The 15,048-nt window shown below is 39.4% G+C and overlaps 1 protein-coding gene and 1 long non-coding RNA gene across 2 annotated transcripts in view; both read left to right on the top strand.

The window, feature by feature from the left end:
* The window catches only part of LOC117596123 (uncharacterized), a 120,582-nt gene that overhangs the window by 90,726 nt on the left and 14,808 nt on the right, over positions 1–15,048 (top strand). The gene's annotated exons all lie outside the window — the stretch shown is intronic.
* On the top strand, positions 7,020–10,042 carry sox1b (SRY-box transcription factor 1b). Its single transcript, XM_026931732.3, has one exon. It carries the CDS (start codon positions 8,002–8,004, stop codon positions 9,034–9,036), a length of 1,035 nt encoding a protein of 344 aa, XP_026787533.1. The 5' UTR covers positions 7,020–8,001; the 3' UTR covers positions 9,037–10,042.

The raw sequence follows: 15,048 nt of genomic DNA, 5'->3' as shown, positions 1-15,048 counted from the left end.
TTTGGTTCCCTGAAGAACTACTATTTTTATTGTTGCCACAATAAACTGAATAATTATTTTCCACCATAATTGTTACATTTAAAATGGGAACATATTTTAGTTATCTGTGGCACCAACAAAAAACAGTCAAAGATCCATCAGTTTAAAAGGTTCTTCAGGAAACTAAAACAAATGGTTCTTCTATGGCATCACTCTAAAGAACAATTACTAGGCACCTTTTTTGGATTATTAATGGAAAGTATAGACATTGCCACCATGGCTAACAAGCTTATTATTATTATTATTATTAGTAGTAGTATTATTATTATTATTATTATTATTTTAACCTCATCTTATGACAAATTTGTATGAATTTGAAGGCAATGTGGTTGGATTTTGATCATTAGGTCACAAACGAATGAAGTGGTGAGAATCTTAACCTTAACATTTGCCATGTGAATTGTTAAATTTTGCAAAGAGACCATGTTTTTTTTGTCTTATTGTCAAACCAACACCAATTAAAAAGAAAAGAAGAATAACCAAAAAAAAAAAGAAAAAGAAAAAAATGACAATAGAGGCAAACTGATGGTGATGGCTAGGATCAGGAATTTTGACTTGGTTGTCTCAATAATCATAGCATACCAAGGCATCAACAGGTTGTTTAGCTGTCACCATCCTCAGCACTGAATAAAGCTTACAGCGAATTGAGTTCTCTGCTACTCATTTATTTACTCTCATGCAGTGTTCCACTGCACTTTTAGATTTGAAGGTTATACTAATCCATTTTGCTGTCTATTCTTCAGAACACTTGCTGTCTCTTCAAATAAAGTTTCTGTCACTCGTAACCTTGAAGATACTGAGATGTAAGGATTTAAAGCATTCATCAAACCCTCATGTATACACCATGAAAGGAAATACATTCTCTTCCATCAGCTACGTCACCTCGCCTTTCACTTCCATGCTTGCATCAAACATCATGACTGTACTGAGAGACATTGGCTAGGTCACAGCTATGGCAGCATCCATAAGCCTTGTCAAATCAGGACTCATGCAGTAGACCTGACAGCTGCTGTGACAGGAAGCTTACGCGAATCGCCTGCGAGAGAGAAAAATGCCTTTGATAGTGTTAACCCCCGTAGTGCACTAATGTGTTGTTTCTAGAAGCTTCAGCTGATCCTGTGAAGCTGACTCTGCTTGCTGGTTGGGTAGGAGAGGCCTGTGGGCTTAGAGATTCCCAAGCTAACAGCAGGGATAGGAGCGCAGGCAGGTGGAAACACGCTGCGAACACATCCTGGTGTGTGTTTATGTGTGTGTATGTGTGAGCACATGTTTAAGTGTATGTGTGTGCATTTGTGTGTGTTTATCTGTGAGGCCTTTGATCTTCTGATGAGCTTCTAATGCTAATTTGGCTGGGAAATAGAAGTGTGTGTGCATGTGTGTGTCTGTCTGTCTGTCTGTCTGTATCTGTCTGTCTGTCCATCTGTCTGTTGTTCTGTCTGTTTGCAAGAGAAGCAAAAGGGACTAAAAATTTGCAGTTTTAAGACAAATCAAAGTTTAGACTCATGCTGTGGAGAAAAGGGAAGAGGCATTTGATGGATATTTATATCAAATGACCTCACACTTAAGATTTCACACTTAATATTTACTATTTAATATTGCTTTGTGTAGTGATTTTTTCCCCATAAATGAGAGGACAAGCTTGTCCTACACATCTCTTTTGCCTGTAATGAAATCTGTTTACGGGAATTTATTTTTGATATTTTTATTCCTCCTCACTAACAAACACATAACACCCTTTAAAAAAATGCATTTCAGTATTATCATTTAATTATCATTTAATTATTAATTAGTATTATCATTTCAGTAAAGGCTTTTTTAAGGCCTACCAAGTAAAGACCACAGGTAACTGAGACGAAAGAAAAAAAAAGAAAACATAACATAAAAATTACAAGAAAATTTTGCGAAATCATCTTTGTATAGTTTCATTCAGGCTAAACATCTGCCTATTTTACCCGAGCTTAAAGAAAACATTGCTGATTTTAATTTGTTGTATTGCTTTAATATAGGCACTGGATAATGAGCCTTAAGTTTGAATATGTAAAGCAACACTAGAGGCTTAAACAGAATTAATATGGCACTAGAAAAAAAACAATCAATGGGTTAAATGAAAACCTTTTCCTTTAACCCATTGATGCCCACCTGATTTTGCTCATTAAGACACTCCATTGTGATTTTGAGATAATTTGTCTACTATGATATTATAACATAGCTGTTCTATGTTGTTTATATCTTTGTCTATGGTTGGAAACAACACCACACTGCATGCTAATGATATGTATCTTGTGCACTTGTATAAGTTTGGTTAACTGCCTAGCTGTGAGTTGAATTTGTTGTCCATTCATGTGCTTAATTACGTACTATATACTGCTGAGTAGGTTTATTTGCAGATAAATTGCAAGGGGCCTCTCATAGTATAATTCCCTGAGTGTTTCAGATTGAAAATGGTGGAAAAGATATAATGATGATAGGAAGACAGGTCATTCAGTGACAGTGGTTCTGACTGAAAGATCAGCAATTCTGCTCAATAAATTCTGTTAAATAAAAAGTTACTAAAGAGGGAGTCTAAAGTGCACAGGATTGTCACTGATGTGCCCATTAAGACATTGTTCAAAATATATTTTTGTGCATTTGAGGTTATAGTTACATTGTGTATTGAAGAATATTATTCTAAATATGGCAAATGAGTAAGTCTGTAAAATATTTTTTCCCTGACTGTGCAGCAAAACTCATACACTGCATTCTCACTCAAACACACATTAAAGCATTATTATGATATAAATACACAGTAATCTGACAATGAATTTTGATTGAGAAAAAAAGGCACTTTATTTCAAATATGTGATTGTATAGAAGATTATTCCATCCTGTATCCTGCTCAGAGGTTTTTCAGCAGTTTCATTATGGATGTAATACCAGTATTAATAATGTTTATTCATATTATATATTAATATTCTCACTACTCTGGTTGGATTCAGATTCAGAAATGTATTGAATTGTTACATGTAAATCTATATTGTACATGCATGTGTTTATATCAAGACCAAAACATTATAAGTACATTATAAAATATGAAGAATCCACTAAAAGCCTTTGGGAGTTGAATTTTTTTTTTTTTTTTTTTTTTTTTTGTATTTTAAGAACTTTTTCCTCTGTTTCCTGCATGCACTTTAGGGTTCTGTTAATGAATGCCTAAAAATCTTCCAGGAACCTTCTTCCCCCTCCCCAGAACCAGGAGGATGGTCCACATTAAGCCGCATTAGTGAGTGTTTCTCTGCTCGTAGCGCGCTGAGGCTCCTGCGGTCACGGTGCTGGAGGTGAGAATGACGCGCTCCAGGCAGAGTTGTGACTCTCCGTTTCCGCTTGTCTGACTGCTGATTTAGCCGCGGTGGTAGATGAGAGACTGTTATCCCGCAGCCCCCCTCTCTCCTCCTGGTTTCACGCCTCATTTTCCTCCTGCTCGGTACTCAGCGTGTCGGTGAACGACATGAAAATGACGCCGAAAATAAGCGTGCGACTGGAAAATGGGCGTAAAATGGAAGTTTGGCCCTCGGCGCCCTTCCACCCCCCCCCCTCTTTCTTTCTCTCTCTCTCTCTCCCTCTCTCTCTCTCTCTCTCTCTCTCTCCTCCCCCCACGCGCCCAATTACGCTTTAAAACAGGCTGAAGAGCTGCAGCGCGCGCTTTCACACGGTCAACATCTGTCAGGTGCTCGCGCTCCCAGGTTCAAGAGAAACCACTTCTCTGTCCATGCAGACTGTATAGCGCCTGTAGTCCCTTCTCCATCCTGTCTCACTCTCATCTCCATCCTGTCTCACTCTCATCTCACTCTCATCTCCTCCCATGTCACCTTCATGTCCATTCTGTCTCACTCTCATCTCCATCCTGTCTCACTCTCATCTCACTCTCATCTCCTCCCATATCACCTTCAGGTCCATCCTGTCTCACTCTCATCTCCATCCTGTCTCACTCTCATCTCACTCTCATCTCCTCCCATATCACCTTCAGGTCCATCCTGTCTCACTCTCATCTCCATCCTGTCTCACTCTCATCTCACTCTCATCTCCTCCCATATCACCTTCATGGCCATTCTGTCTCACTCTCATCTCCATCCTGTCTCACTCTCATCTCACTCTCATCTCCTCCCATGTCACCTTCATGTCCATCCTGTCTCAATCTCATCTCACTTTCACCTCATTCTCATGCCACTCTCATCTCACTTTCACCTACATCCTGTCTAACTTTCATCTCCATCCTCTCTCACTTTCATCTCACTCTCACCTCACTTCAATCTCACTCTCATCTCATTCCTATCTCACTCTCATCTCATTCCTATCTCACTCTCATCTCACTCTCATCTGTATACTGTCTCACTCTTATCTCCATCCTGTCTCACTCTCATCTCACTTTCATCTCACTTTCATCTTACTCTCATCTCTATCTCATCTCCTTTTAACCTCACTCTTATCTTACTATTATGTCCATTCTGTCTCACGCTTATCTCTCTCATCTTACTCACCTCACTCTTATCTCCATCATGTCTCACTCTTGTCTCACACACATTTCACTCTCATCTCAGTGCACATAGTTCCCATCTTACTGAAGCTTTGCTTATAAGTGAATGTTTTCAATTAATCGTGTGCTGGATTTCAATATGGATTAACATTAATGACTTAAAAATAAATTAATAATAACAATTATTATTATTATTATTATTATTATTATTATTATTAAAAATGTTGCATGATTTTACTTTATATTATAATCAATTATAATTATTGATAAACCACTTACTACTGTCAGTAACTTATACAATAAAATCTAACGTTAATTAATGCCACTTTAATTAGCTACAAAGACGTGTTATATAGAGTCACAGGCAGATTTATTGAATAATCTCTCCTGAAGGAAATGAGAGGTACTCTGCATGGGATTTACTCTGAGTATGTGATATGAAGACAATGGCCTTGTAGTCGCCTTTGTTTCTGTTTGTTGTTTACTTCCACTGCCACACACATTGTTTATTATCGTGTTTTATTAGCTCTACTGGCCAGCTGGAATACTGTGAGCATTGTCAAAGCAATAGTGCAATTCCACCAATAACGTCTAATTGCATAATGGCTATGTCTATTCTTCTTGCAGTGATGAGTGTGATGATTAAGTTGTTAACTCTGTTCCACTGACTTGAGAGAGATATATTTTTTATTTTTATTTTTTATTTTTTTTGCTTTAACTAATTAATTGAGATATTCTGAGCAGGTCTGGTGTAAAATCTGAGTGATGTGTGTGACTCCTTCATGCTCCAGCTGTCAGGTCGCTGAACCCAGGCACAGATATACATGTAATAATGTATATATTTGGTTATTATAATAACCATATCATTACAGATGAAAGAGTTAACTCACATACAGTCGAATGGGTTAACATGGGAATTTATATATTCCTTGTATCCTATGTAGGTATTTTTTTTTTTACTTTTACGACACATTTACCATTTTATCTGCATTTTTGTAGCGTAGTAAAATAATAATAATAATAATAATAATAATAATAATAATAATAATAATAATAATAATAATAATAATAATAATAATAATTTTAATCCCAGTAGTGTTCACTATTAAACTGAAACTATACTAACTTTTTTTGTAAAAAAAAAAAAAAAAAAAACGTTTTAATACACTCCATAGGTATTGGTAAGGAAGATTAAAACAATAAAATCCAACATAATAATAAATTACGCTATATTTTAATAAAATGAAGTATAATAAATCAAGCCAACAAACTACAACAACCATTACAACCTTCTTCATCATCATCTTCATCATCATCCACAACAACAACAACAACAACAATAATAATAATAATAATAATAATAATAAAAAGAAGAAGGGTATTATTTAGAACATTTTATTTATAACAACAAAAACAATAATAAATATTATTGTTTTTGTCGTCATAAATAAATAAATAAATAATTAAATAAATAAATAATCTCCTCTAGCTTTCTGTGAGACAGTTGGCATATAACTTTGACACTCGAGGGAAAAAAGACACTGAAGAATTACTGAATCGGATTAAAAAGATATTATTTATTTCGACAGATAACTACAAGCTGGATTTTCTTTTGGAGCAGTCTCCTACATGGCTGAGGGCTGTCTGACTGCATCAAGAATGGGATGCGATGCTTTAAAATAGAGTTTGATGTGCTTTCATTTTATCCAATTTAGTGTAAACCATTCTCATTTTATCCCATTTATTGCATCTAAAACAGAGCCCGTCCTTCATCTTCAGCAAGCTGTGCATTCATTAGGCTTCTCTATTAACTATCAGATTGTGCTGTTTAGCTTAAGGACATAAAAAGACATTTATAAAATGATTTAGAAAATGATTTGCGATGCACTAGTTAATACAACACGCACTTGTTATTATCATGGGGGTAACAGCGTTCATTTTTGTGTTTCAGTTTCAGAAAACCCTTTTTAGCTTCCATCATGCCCTAAAGCCACTTGTGGACAAAGTGGTCTGATGTGGCACGTGCGCTGGGCGTCAGTCACCTGTTTCTTAGCAACTGACACAACAGGGAAGCACCTGTGGCACCAATTTACTGAAAAGAGTCTTTCACGGGTTTTAAAGCAGCTCGAAACAAAAGCAGCGAGCTGTGGGAGAAACCCCGAAGCTGGGCGAGCACATATCTGATCACATACAGTGTCAAAAAGCTCAAAATAGCCGGGGGTATTTATTTATGCACGTTTTATTTTTGGCTGGAGACCTTTAAGCTAGATGAGGAAAGAATTTTCTTTTCCATAACCACAACGTTACACAATACCTTTAAAAATGATTCAATAAATAAATAAATAAATAAAAATAAAATGATAATAATAATAATAAGAATAATAATAATAATAATAATTATTATTATTATTATTATTATTATTATTATTATTGTTGTTGTTGTTGTTGTTATAATTGACTATTTGACTATTAATTTTCTTTAAACACTTTAGATCAATAAATAAAACAAAACCACCAAGAATATGCTTTATATCAAAATATTAAAATGGAGATTTAAGTGTTTCAGTTTGATCTAAGGGGGATATTGGCTGTCCGAGATTTAGATCTAAATGCTTTCAATACACAACAACAACAACAACAACAACAAATCCTACAATGTTCAATTAAAAGCACTCTTCTATGACTCTCCTACATGTTGCATTCACTGTTATAATTTTAATTTGCCTCCTGGACCTATTTAAACATGATCTGCTCGTTGGGACGCCACTTTCCCTCTAACTGCTTGTGTATATATTCTCTGCTTGTGTATATATTCAGAGAAAATCCTCATACATAGACCCTGAGGAATTACATCTAAAATCCCAAACTACTGTTTAATTAGTTACTATAGTTGCTAGTAAATAGTAAGGAGAAATTACAAAGCATACAGCATCATAGTTTGTGTCTCAAGAGGGCAGGGGGTTAGTCCTACTCTAGGGGTTTTTGGATATTATTTCTTTATCAGTTGAATGTAATTTGTCCAACACGCGCATGGCAGCGTGGCTTTGTAGGACACTGTTTACCTTCAGAGCGCTGGAGAGTGGAAGCTGAGCTCCGGTCACGTGACCGCGCGCCATGCAAATCAGTCCTCAGCTCGAACCTGATTGGTCGCTTCGCTCTCATTTAGCGGCTGTCAAAGCGCATCATATGGCCGCTCTGCTACTAACTTTTCTCCCGCGTCGCCCAAAGTAGCTCACAGGCTTTTCACTGCACCGGATGAGCAAATCAAAAGCTGAAAAGAAAGGTAAAGAAAATAGCGACTTGTATCGTTTTGGATTGTATACCTGTTTCCTTGTTCTGTGGGAACCTTTTCTTCTCCGCGTGCGTGCCAGCGGTCAGGACAGGGACGCCGCGGCTTGGCTCCAAGAGTGAATGTTTCTCGCGTGTTGAGTGCGAAAGTTAAAGCCAGGTGAATGTATAGCATGATGATGGAGACGGACTTGCATTCCCCGGCACCCCAAACGAACACGAGTGCGGGGCACACGGGCCAAAATGCTGCGGGGAAACTGAGCCAGGAGCGCGTCAAGCGCCCCATGAACGCGTTCATGGTGTGGTCCCGCGGGCAGCGGCGGAAGATGGCACAGGAGAACCCCAAAATGCACAACTCGGAGATCAGCAAGAGGCTCGGGGCCGAGTGGAAGGTCATGTCCGAGGCGGAGAAGCGGCCTTTCATTGACGAGGCGAAGCGCCTGCGCGCCATGCACATGAAGGAGCACCCGGATTACAAGTACCGGCCACGCAGAAAGACCAAAACGCTGCTTAAAAAGGACAAATACTCCCTGGCCGGCGGGCTGCTCGCAGGCTCTGCCGGCGGTGGCGGTGTGACTCTGGGGATGAGCACAGCGCAGAGGTTAGAGAGTCCCGCGGGTCACGGCGGCGGCGCAGGGGCGGCGAGTTACGCACACGTGAACGGCTGGGCAAACGGCGCGTACACAGCAGCCGCTGCCGCAGCCATGATGCAGGAGGCGCAGTTAGCCTACGGGCAGCACGCAAGCGCTGGGGCCGCTCACCATCACGGACACCACCCGCATCACCATGGACACCACCACCCGCACCATCAGCACGCCGCCAGCGCGCAGTCCGTGCACCGCTACGACATGAGCGCGCTGCAGTACAGCCCCATGTCGAACTCTCCGAGCTACGTGAGCGCCTCGCCGTCGACCTACGCCGCCATGTCGTACACGCAGCACCAGAGCTCCGTCTCGGCGGCGGCGGGAGGCGTCGGCGCGCTCGGCTCGCTCGTGAAACCCGAGCCGAGCGCGAGCCCTCCTCTCAGCGCCGCGTCCCGCGCGCCCTGTCCCGGTGACCTGCGCGAGATGATCAGCATGTACTTACCGGCGGCGGAGGCTGGAGACGCGGCTGTTCAGAGCAGACTGCACGCGCTCCCGCAGCACTATCAGAGCACCGCAGCTGCCATTAACGGAACCGTCCCGCTGACGCACATTTAAAGAAAGAAGCAAACTCATAAAACTGAACCCCATTTATTCACAAACAAGTAACCAAATATTTACCTCTTTTTAGATTATACATACCTGCTTTTTGTACAGAATGTTTTCTTGTAAATTTAAAGGTGGTTATTATTTAAGCCTTGCTTCACCGGTACTGTCAGATCAGAAGTCTTTTCTCCGGTTTGCCTACATTTCAGATTATAGCTTTAGGCCAATATGTGAAAAGAAAGGCGAAAGGGATACCAGCCTTTACACTAGATCATCTTGTGAATACTTAAGAGTTTGAAATATTTTTAATGATTATTATCTGTGAACTACAGGTTTTAATACGCAGGACACTCCGGGGAACAAGTCAGAGTGAAAACACCTACTATATTTTAAAGCTTATTTTATTTGTCCAAAACCCGCAATTGTTTGGTTTGTAAACACGTGACTGAGCCTGTGTATTTATTCTTTCTTTTTTCTTTTCTTTTTTTTTTTTTGGTCGGTGTATTTTTCATTCTTGTAAATTGTGCAAATATGATAGAGCGAAAAAAAGTGATAGGTCTGAACAAACTGTAAATAGCTCGTTGATTCATTTTTCACTTGATTATTATTATTATTATTATTATTATTATTATTATTGCAAATAGAAAAGCAAAGTTTTTTTTTTGCGTTGGGATGAAACGAATAAATTTCTCAGCTGTTGCTCTTATTCTGGTGTTAATTTGGTCTTTGCATCCACTAGCCACTCCAGTGTCCTGAGCCAAACCGCACTGTGAGCTCAGGGCAGGTAGAACAATACATAAATAATCAATCAGTAAATAAAACGCAAATTGGAAAATGAAACCGCAACAATGTGAACATATTGTGAAAATATTATAAGTTTTAGAGTCCAGTGTAGTCTATAGGAGATATACAAATATTGTACTGACCTGTCTGAAACATTATTATTATTATTATTATTATTATTATTATTATTATTTAATTGTTTGTATGTTATTGTCAAAATATAATAATCTGTAGGCTACAGTTGCAAATACATTTTGTCTTAACAATGAAATGATTTATTTCATGTAATTTGTAATTGTTAAGCTATCAGATTACCCATACTGTATTTTACAAAAAAAAAAAAAAAAGGAAAAAAGAAAAAAGATTTTTACTTACTGAGTTTCTTGACAATTTCACGTTCAGGATAAACATAATGTAGGAATAACAAATTACTTAGTTGTTCAAATTGTATTAATGAAAATCTGTTTTTGCTGTTGTTTTAGTTTTGATTTTGTTTTTGATGATGCATAGATTTTTTTATGATTTCTTTCCTAGCCTCAGTGATTTTGCTGTACATGTATTTGACATGAAGGATTGAGTAAAGGATGTGTGGGTTATGAAACAGCTGGAGCAGGGTCAAAGGATTTACGGTGTGTGAATTTAGCCCATAATTTCAGCTCATTATTTTAAAGCGCAAACAAACATGTCACGTGACACCTTGTACAAACTAAAGGTGGTCCTATTCGATTTTTTTTTTTAAATTAAGAAGAAAGTTAGTTGCGTAGTTTCCTGAAAAGAGGTTTTCAATAAGTTTCAAAAAAAGAAAGAAACTCTCAGCTTATTCCGGATTTGTTACTGGTGAAGTGTTTAGGGGGTTGATGGACAGATCAGGACCTCTTTAAATAAAAACTATCCACTGAAAACAAAACGCAACACGTACAAATTAAAACACATTATTCAAAGTCCAAGTTACACTTCACAGCCTAAACCCCCTGGGAGCAAACCTTTCACTTCCGCATCTAAAATCTAAACTCCACTCATGTTTTCCAGTCATTCAGGTAAAATCTACCTGTTTATTTCCACAAAACATGTAGGCTTTTTTTTTTTTTTTTGCATAATGCGCATATTTTTCTCCTGCTCATTTATTATTTTCTCCCTATAGGAAAAAAAGACAATTTGAGTTTCTCATTGAGGAAGGATGTGAGCGGGATTTGTGATGAATGGAGAGGAGAAGGAGAAGGAGAAGAGAAGGATTAGAGGGCCATGAGAGCTAAACTCGGGCTCACAGGCCACTAATACTTGAATACTAATTAAGTGAAAAATGGAAGGGTTACATCCGGGGATTTTTTCCCCCATAACATTGTATGTTTGATTTAAATGGAATAACACTTAATGTGGCGAATATTCGGGAAATCGTCTGAATCCAAGTGTGTGTTAAAAAAAAACATTAATTATTTGCACTTACATCCTGGAAGTGTGAAGTGAGAACATTTGCAAGAAGAACACTTGCAATCCATGTGCATTTATTTTCTCTCATCCAGCTAAATTATAGGACACACATTTTATGACAAATCTATAAACTCGAACCAGAGATAATTAATTAAACTAAACTATCTATAAACTACAGCTATAGAGGCAATAGGATAGGCTGCACACAATTTACTCTTTCTGTGGAAATTTTTAACCAAACCTTTTTCATATAGTAAATGATATGCATTTATTCCATCTTTCCCACTGCACTGTCAGAGAAAAGGTATTAATCTGTACCAGTCCTTGTCTCTGGATTTGTACCTTCAACCATACATCTTTTGCACCTCTATATATTTGAAACTTTACTCTAAAAAAAAAAACTATTTATGGTCGATTTGTGTGCTTTAAAACATTTTTACTAGCTACATCCACATTTCCAGCTGATAAATACATATTAAAGGTACAAAATATAAGGGTACTGTAGTTTTTTTTTTGTTTTGTTTTTTTCTTTCAAAAATGTGTCTGTTAGGAGTGGAACAATTGCAGCTGACACAAGTGTTTTCTGGAAAAGTTCATGACTAGTTCACTTTTCTTATACACACACCAGAACAAACCAAACTTCTGACTAATAACACGAAAATCCAAACAGTCTATCCTTCAGTCTATCCTTCAGTCTATCCTTCCTGGCACTAAAAGCCACTTCACCAGTGAGAAACAGCAGCCCATACACCCCCCCCCCCCCCCCCCCCCCCCCAACACACACACACACACACACACACACACACACACACACACACACTCCCCCCCCCCCCCACCCCCCGTTTGTAAACCCTGTCCTAAATGTCCCTAATTAGCATCGACTTTATCACTCCTCTGCATATTTTCTCAGCTCTCCAAAAAAAGACCCCTCGCTCCTGACGCCACTGGTTGCGGTTCTGCCACGGAAGATTACGAAGACAGATTGGAGAGGCGCGAGATTAGCGCGCAGCAGAAACAGCAACCGGGCCAATAAATTCCGCGCGCGCCTTATCGTGCAATTACACGTTGGCGTGTTTCGCAATCTCGCAGCCTCTTGCCTAATCCACAAGCTCACAGTGAGGCGAGAGACCGGGTTTATGCCCCTCACCCCCTCCTCCAGTTCATTTTAGCATCTTGTTGAATGTCAAATGACAAAAAAAAAAAGAAGGAGAAGGTAGTGCATTTTATTCATTATTACATTTCTAACCTTCAGTCGTCCAGATCTCAGATCATCCTGAATATGAAATGCCCAAAAACACACTTTTCCTCTCCGGTCAATGGCTTGATGGTTTCTTTATCAAGCACAAGAGCAGGGTACATGCTTTTAGACTTAGGCTTGGCTTAATTTTCTTTCTCTCTGCCTTCATCCTGCTTTCTCTTTCTATTCTCTCCATCCTACAGCCTTCATCCATCTCTCTCTCTCTCTCTCTCTCTCTCTCTCTCTGGTGGAATTTGGCACAGTTGGAACTTTTTCTTCATTTGGCCTCACCGAGCTCATTACAGACTTCAGCGAATTCCTGAACACACAGCAGAGAAGTGGTGCAGGTGCAGAAGGAAAAGTCCAAGAACTTCAAGTTTAAAGCCTCTAAGTGCTGGAGTTTAGACTCCAATTCAGGAGCATGTCTTACTGCATATAGGCTGTTTGGCTCAACAGATTATTCACCTTGTTAACCATATATCAACATCAACAATGTCCTAAATTAGTTTCAAACAATGCTAAACTCAATGGAACAGCCAATCTGAAACTAGCAAGGGTTTTTCTATATAAGGTAACCCTTAAAGGGTCCATGTAGGACCATTCAACAGAGTGTGTCCTTTATGAGGTGGAGAACACAGAAACCCTTAAGGAACTGGTTTTCTCTAATAGCATGGAATAAATGCACTCAAAAGTTCAAGGAGTGCACAATTTCAAACCCTCTGAGTGGTGGCAGACTGCAAATAGACTCCAAATTTCCTACTGCATTTAAACTGGTTTGATAAATAGATGAGCACCATATACGCTCTATGGCCAAAAGTTTGTGGACACCTAACTATCACACTCATATGTGCTTGTTGAACATCCTATTCAAGATTTAGTTTCCCTTAACTGTTATAATAAGCTCCACTCTTCTGGGAAGGCTTTCCACTAGATTTTGGAGCGTAACTGTGGGGATTTGTCCGTTTAGCCACAAGAGCATTAATGAGATCAGGCACTGATGTTGGGTGAGGAGGCCTGGGGCGTTCAGTGTTCCAGTTCATCCCAAAGGTGTTCAGTGGGGTTGAGGTCAGGGCTCTGTGCAGGCCACTCAAGTTCTTCCACAACAACCTTGGCAAACCAGGTCTTCATGGAGCTCACTTTGTGCACAGGGGCATTGTCATGCTGGAACAGGTTTGGGCCTCTTAGTTCCAGTGAAGGGAAATTTTAATGTTACAGCAAACAAAGACTTCTAGACAATTGTGTGTTTCCAACTTTGTGGCAACAGTTTGGGGAAGAACCATGTATGGGTGCGATGGTCAGGTGTCCACAAACATTTGGCCATATAGTGTATCAACAGTATGAATGCCCTTAAATAGTTTAAAACAACACTCGTAAACCTCTAAACTCAATGTAACCACCAGTGTAGAAATCTAAAGGGTTTTTCTGTTTGTCCTTCTAGGGAACCCTTAAACAGTCCATGTAGAACCCTTTTATGAAGTAGAGAACACTTTATTATGCAAGAACCCTGAAGGAACTATAACATTGTATAAATGCCCTCAGAAATTCCAAGGACTGCACAATCTTAAAGCCTGTACATGGTGGCAGACTCCAAATAGAGTGCATTAACATTTACGTAGATCTGTACCAGGTTTGATCCTGAGCATGTTTTCCCTGTGTCTGTGTGGGTTTCCACCATGTTGTGCAGTTTCCACTCATCTTCCAGTAATGTCAGTAAGTGGACTGGCTAAGATAAATTGCCCTTAGGTGTAAAAGAGTATATGAGTATGTGTCATGGTGCCCTGCAATGGACCAGCACCCCATCCAGGATGTATTCCTGCGTTACCCTCAGTGTTCCTGGGATAGGCTCCGGATCCACTGTGACCCTGACAAGGACAGTTATGAGTGAGTGCTTTTCATTTTCAAGTCATCTTTATTTATATAGCAGATTTAAAAGACAAGTGTCAGCCAAAGAGCTGTACACTATCTTCAGCTAAATCCAAACAGCAGTGACATAAAATATAAATGAAATGAAATAAAACCATAAAAGAATAAAACAAAATCATTAAAATACAACACCAGTAGCCCAGTACTACAGACTTTAAAAAGATTCCAATGCCTGGGAGAATAAATACATTTCAGGGACAGTTTCAAACTGAAAGGCGTCACTCGATGTCACTCTGCAACCTTGATGGCCATCTTTAATGTAATGTTTTACGCTGATTAGTGGACAAAGGACATGTCCCTGGCCGGCTATGGGAGTTAATCAGGCAGAACGGCCTATGCTAATGGGCTTTTGGAGAGCGCACGGTTGGTGAACAGTGAGCGCGATTGTTCTCTCGGTGTTTCACAGGCCTCACGCGCAGCTGCACCTCCGTCACTGCCCCATGACGCTCCATTTCACACTCACCCAAAGAAGCCCAGTCTAGCTGTCCGCCCACCCCTGTCCCTTTCGCATTCATTAGCTGTTTTGGAGTCCTCTATTCTCCTGGGCCAGTATGGTCTCGTGATTGCAAATGCGAAGGAATTCGCACAAGCCAACATATGTGGCTTGTGTGAGGAAGAGGGGGGCAGGGTTTGGTTTTTCTTACAAAATATAA

The sequence above is a fragment of the Pangasianodon hypophthalmus genome, chromosome 26, assembly GCF_027358585.1.
Source record: "Pangasianodon hypophthalmus isolate fPanHyp1 chromosome 26, fPanHyp1.pri, whole genome shotgun sequence".
In the NCBI taxonomy this organism is placed as follows: domain Eukaryota; kingdom Metazoa; phylum Chordata; class Actinopteri; order Siluriformes; family Pangasiidae; genus Pangasianodon; species Pangasianodon hypophthalmus.
Note: the sequence above shows the minus strand (reverse complement) of the source record. Positions and strands in the feature narration are given on the sequence as shown.

What these genes read in the sequence shown, in the direction of transcription:
- sox1b (XM_026931732.3), top strand. Translation starts at nt 8,002, where the DNA reads ATGTATAGCATGATGATGGAGACGGACTTGCATTCCCCGGCACCCCAA.